Source organism: Gekko japonicus, unplaced genomic scaffold (assembly GCF_001447785.1).
Source record: "Gekko japonicus isolate JY-2015 unplaced genomic scaffold, Gekko_japonicus_V1.1 scaffold2793, whole genome shotgun sequence".
Taxonomy (NCBI): Eukaryota; Metazoa; Chordata; class Lepidosauria; order Squamata; family Gekkonidae; genus Gekko; species Gekko japonicus.
The window spans coordinates 86,165-91,935 of record NW_015164744.1 but is presented as its reverse complement, the minus strand read 5'-3'; the positions used below and the strand labels follow the sequence as shown (position 1 = coordinate 91,935).

The 5,771-nt window shown below is 46.8% G+C and overlaps 1 protein-coding gene across 1 annotated transcript in view; it reads right to left on the bottom strand.

The window, feature by feature from the left end:
• BSN (bassoon presynaptic cytomatrix protein) overlaps positions 1-3,154 on the bottom strand; it is a gene marked incomplete at its 5' end in the record, with an annotated part of 43,352 nt that extends 40,198 nt beyond the window's left edge. Inside the window, one exon of the mRNA XM_015409631.1 lies at positions 2,711-3,154. Within this exon, the coding sequence (XP_015265117.1) occupies positions 2,711-3,154 (444 nt within the window). The remainder of the gene's footprint in view (positions 1-2,710) is intronic.
• Positions 3,155-5,771: the final 2,617 nt, after the last annotated feature.

Sequence of the window (5,771 nt, the reverse complement as noted above, 5' to 3'; positions counted from 1 at the left end):
CCCGGGGGGAACCCCGCCCCCGAAGCTGCGTCACCAGAGGTGACGCAGCCACGTTGCTGACTGGCTCGCTCTTCGCGCTGCCACCGCCGCTGCTGCCCTGTCCCCCCTCCGTTCGCTACTGCCTGCCTGCCAGCCTCGCTCCTGCCTCTTCTTCTTCTTCTTCTCCCTCAGCCTCGCCTCTCTCCGCCCACATGGCGGCCCAGCGACAGCGCGCCAGTCGCTCGCCCTCCTTGCCGGCTCTGCTGCTCTCGCTCATTCTCTGCCAGGGGAGTGGCTCGAGCGGGGCCGGCACTCCCCCTGTCCGGCTGGGCTCCCCTTGGGCGCCTTCGCTCCCCCCACACGCACCGCTTGCGCCTGCCTTGCCCGCCCGCCTCATAAATGTGTATGTGTGTGCGTGCGTGCGTGCATGCGAGCGAGGTTTGGGGGAGCTTTTCTTTTCCTCCTCCCCCCTTGCAAGCTCGCCGTGTCATCCCTTCACCAGGCACAAATCTTCTGCCGCCGCCGCCGCCCTCACGTTGGGGGCGTCGCTGAGCTCGTTGGGGAGGAAACCATATGGTTTCCCCCCCCCGACGAGCTCGGCCACTCCCCCAACGTCTGCAACGTCGCACGTCACTTCCGGTGATGTCCTGCCGGCGCGCGCGCACGCACCCCAAAGGACCTCCTGGACAATGACAAGCCTCCCCCGCTCCGAGGGGTAAGTGGATTTGGCAACCCTATGCCATCAAGATCCAGCAAGGGGTTTTCAAGGCAAGTCAGAAGCAGAGGTGGTTTGCCATTGCCTTCCTCTGCAGAGCCTTCCGTGCAGCAACCTTGCTTAGCTTCTGAGATCTGATAAGGCCAGGGCTATTTTGGGGCAGGAACGCACAGGAACGGAGTTCCGGCCGGCTCCCAAGTTGGTCATGCCCAGCAGGAACTTATTAGCATAATAGGCCACACCCAACAGCAGAAACTCATTCGGATTGGCTATATTAGGGGTGTGTGGCCTAACATACAAAGGAGTTCCTGCTACAAAAAAGCCCTGGGTTTTGACAACAAACAAGGTAAACAGAATAAGAAGCAAAAGGTGGGTGTGGCTAGATGAGCACACTTCTGGTAACATGGGGGTGCGGCCTAATATGCCAATGAGCTGAGCTGCCAGGGGTGTGGCCTAATACGCGAATGAGTTTCTGCTGTTGGGTGTGGCCTATTATGCTAATGAGTTCCTGCTGGGCTTTTTCTACAAAAAAAGCCCTGGATCTGATAAGGCTGAACTCCATGCTGCCCTCTATCCCTATTGTTACCTATTGAGACCAAATGCTATTAAAAAGGACTTGATTTCACAAGTGCAAATTTTATTCAAGGGGAGCTAATTTGACTCCCAGTGGCATTTGATGACACCCCCCCCCATAGTAGCCTTTGAAACAAATCAGGGGTCTTTGGACTGTGTTTCAGTGTTTGGCCAAACATTACAATGGCATTACAGCTGGGCCCAAAAGGAAAAAAAGAGGCTAATTGAATGGCCATCTTTGTAAACCTCACCTTAAATGTTTAAACATAGATAATTTTGGCAATAGTTAATATGTGTTCCATAATACATTATTAGAGTTCAGTGTTTTCAGTTTTATAACATTGTAAAGCAAATATCCTGATAGTCCTGTGGCTACATGAGAGTATTTATGTTCAGATAACATGCTTTATTTAGTTTACTACAGAATTTGTTTTCTACCTTCAACATTTATTTTTTCCTGTCTCTCAGGTGAGAGAAACTAAGAGCCAAACTAGATGTCCAATTTTTTTTAAAGAGCTGGGTCCAGGTTTCCTGGTCACCACCTAAGTTCTCTCCAGCCATACAGCAGCTGTGGGGAATGGCTATTCAAAATTAAGCAGGTGGAATGTTGCCATGGGAGTGGGGGAGGAAGGGGTCCTGCTCTCCCCAGACATTTTCCACACTGAAAGAGCACTGGAGTGTGTGTGTGGTGGAATTTCCCTGTTTTTACTACTCCGTGGTATAAAATATACCACATAGAATTTTACATCTTTAGTCATGAGAGCTAGGTAAATTATTTGTGAGCAGAGGCAACATACATATGAATATAAGGTGCTGGAGATAAACAACACAATGTTCTGCTTGTGAAAACTTTCAGTTGCATCAGGCTGACTGCTGTTGGAAACAGGATGCTGAATAAAATGGTCCCTTGGTCAGATCCAGCAAGACAGTTCTTACATCAGGATTAAACCATTGCATTATAAAAGGAACGACAGTAAATAGTTCCCTGTGTTATTGCAACGACTATAAACTATGTTGTCCCAAGAAAGCTTTCTCCATTAATCAAAGAAGAACACAAATTCCATATATTTTTTAGACAAATGTATCTGTAATCCAGAAACGTGCAGATACTTTTTTCCTGCCCTGGGCAACAACCTGTCATTGCCATATAGCAAATTGCTTCTGAAATCTGAAGATATTTTTAAAAGGCAGCAAGGGCAGTGAGTAGAGGGGGGTTGCTGCTTGGTAAAAAGAGAGAAAGATAAAAGCCCCACCACAAATGTGCCATTTCATGTAGTAATATAAAGAGGTCTGTTGGATTGTAGCCCATCTCTATTATCTCCATTCCAACTGCCAGCTAATGTTACTTACATAAACTGTCTCCTTTTGGCTGATAGGGGGGGGGGTCTCCACTCAAGAAAATAATATCTCATAAACCATGGTGTCCAGTGGAATGATGCTTACCTCCTGCTCTCTCATTTTCTGAGATTCAGATGTTATCGTTCTATCTTTGATATCTGCTTCTGGTTTTGTGGCTGTACTTTTCCCCTTTGGCAATGGACTTTCAGAAACTTTTGGAGGCTGTTCAGGTAATTTGGACAGTGGCTTTCCTTCTGATGGAGCAGGAGGCTTTTTTTCTTGGACAGTGGTTGGTAGTTTGCTTTGTTCTGAAGTCCTGAGTTGTTTTTCTTGTGAAGGGGGCCTGGTATGAGGAGCTGATGTGTCAGGTTTCTGGGGCGTTACTTGCTGGGGGGCTCCTCTCTGTTGCTGACCAATTCCACCAGGTTGGTGTCGAGGGGATCCAGTTGGCTGTTGCTTTGGAGCAGGCAGTGGCATTGGGGCAGGGTCTCCTAGGCTTCCTTCTAGCAGCCTCTGAGTTTGGCAGTTCAAACACAGCCATTCGTTTTTCTGAAAGAAATAACAACAACAACAAAATCTGTGATGTGTCTCCGGAATCTCATTGAAGCACATATTTACTTATTAATAGCCCACCTTTCTCACGGGATTCCAGAATATAAAGCAATACTGTCAGATACCGCAAGACAATCAACGAGAAATGCTATAGGTTTGACAGAGATTGAAATGTAATTCAAGGATCCACATGAATCAAATGTGTTAGCCTTTTCTATTCTGGATAAGCAAGACTATTTTTCATCTCTTATTTTGTGGAAGAGACTAGTTTTTGTAGTCTCAAACCAACATGATCTGATAGGTAATGCCATGCTTAGATTTTGGTTAAAGTTCTACCTCAGCCATGGGTTTGTTCACTAAGAGGCCTGGGGAAAGTTACTGCGTATCAACTTCCACTGACAGTACGGCAAATGGGAGTAACACAGCCTCCTAAGACTGTTGCGAGAAGAAACAAGCATTATAAAAAATTTTGAACCTAAGTATCAGATACCTAACTTCTAACAACAATTATGACTAAAATTTTGAACCTAAGTATCAGATACCTAACTTCTAACAACAATTATGACTAAACTGGCATTCTAAAGATTTGGTTTTCACCTCCTCCTATAAAGATACATCTTTTCGTTCCAAAGAAGGCACAATGGCGAAAGATACCATTGTAAAAAATGTAAACTGGCCAAATGGGTTTAACATGGAAGATACCATGCCTGAAACATTTACAGCTTCTGGACTATGGAAGTGAAGTAAGACTACAGATAGCAATTATGGAGTATATTACAGCACCACAGGATGTACTATAGGACTTATTACTTATGAGTCTGAGACATAATAGAACTTCCTGACTTTTGAGGATTTACTGTCAAGCAGGGCCATAGTCAGCAGTGGGGCTTTTGGGGCTGAGCCCCATAACGTGTACCCCAAAACCCCAGCAGGTGCATACCCCTAAAGCCCCCCACCCCACAGCTGCCTCCCTCCCCCCTCCCAGAGAAGCCTTGTGGGCAGGGGTCATTTCATAGAAAAAGAGCTAGGGGAACTCATTAGCATAACTCATTAGCATATGCCACACCCCCTGACATCAGGGGCCCGGCGGTGGACCTGCAAGGCCGTCGGAAGTGCGAGGAAGCCCCGCCAAGGCCCTCCCTGGCCCCAGGCAGGCAGGGGTGGGGAGAGGCGGGGAGGAAGCAACTTACCCTCCCTCTTCTTCTGCCTCCTCCTGGCTGAATGAGGGCTGGAAGCGGGGCGGCCAGAAGCAGGGGGCGGGGATTCATCGTGTGCCCCGCCCCCTGCACCTCACCCGGGGGAACTGTGTTCCCCCGCGTTCCCCCCCGAAATGACCTCTGCTTGTGGGACTGCCTAAGTTGTGCCACCTTGGGTCACTGCCATGTCAAGTTGAAGCCCTTCCTTCCATTGGTGGGGGGAAGGGAGCCTGGGGCACGTGGGCAAGGCAAGCTGGGACAGGCATCATGTGCCCCCAAAGTGGTGATCCGGGCCAACTTCCTGGTTGGGGCTGGGCAGTGCATCTCTTGTGCTGGGCAGATGGACTGAGGCAGCTCCGCTGAGGCCACTGGAGCTGCTACTGCGTGAGTTGTGCTGGGAGGGGGAGATGGGGAGACATACGCCCTGGGTGCATTAATTAATTTAATTTAATTAGTGTCCCCTGGAGCTCCTCCATGTAATAAATCCTGGCTACATGGCTGCTGTCAAGTCTGTTGGGTCATGAATGGAACCAATCAGTTCCAATGGCATAAAGTTTGGATGCTTTCTTTCAACCAAAGGTACACAACAAAATGACCCAGTGTGAGTAAGTTCAGATTTACAACATAAAATCATATTGGCTAATAGGACAGTTTTCAGCTGAAAAAAATCACTTATAACAAAATGTCTGTAGGTTTTAAACAGATTTAATTACCCAGACATTTTCTTTCACTACATGTTGAATGAAGAGACAATGTCTCCTGATAAATGGAGATTGATGAGTATGTTAAAAGAAGTGTTGGAGCCTATGAAGTGCACTAAGCTCATAGAGGTGGATGTTCCCTGACCCCCCCCCCCCAGCTAATGCTTGGGCTGGGAAGCCTAAAAAATGATGAGAAAGACAGAATGTTGCTTATTAGGTGGGGAAACTGGGCAAAATCACCTCTCCACTAATTTGCACTTTGTAGGATCCAACCATTTTATTCCCCCTACATCTTAAAAAATTGAGATAACTGGTTATTCACGGTACTGGATTGATGACATTCAAAAGTATACATTTTAATTTATTGATAGATTTGCATTATAAGATTTGCTATGAGCTTGTAATACTTAAGTTGGAAGTAAGTATCATTTAATAAAAGCCCAATTTACACATTACCTTTGTGCCATGGTTGCTTGTACCAAATAGTCGCATTCCACATTGCAGTGGTTAACATTTCAGTAACATATGACTACATTAATCACAAGGAATATTCTCAGTGAGTGAACATCCCATGTCATCTACTCACCACTTGTATTTACTAGCTTTAGGAGTGGCTAATATGGTGTGGGAAGTGCCAAAATGTACACATGACCCTCAGTGGGAGATATTTCTGAATAAACGTAGTTCAGATTAGGTTGTAAAAAATCTGAATGCATT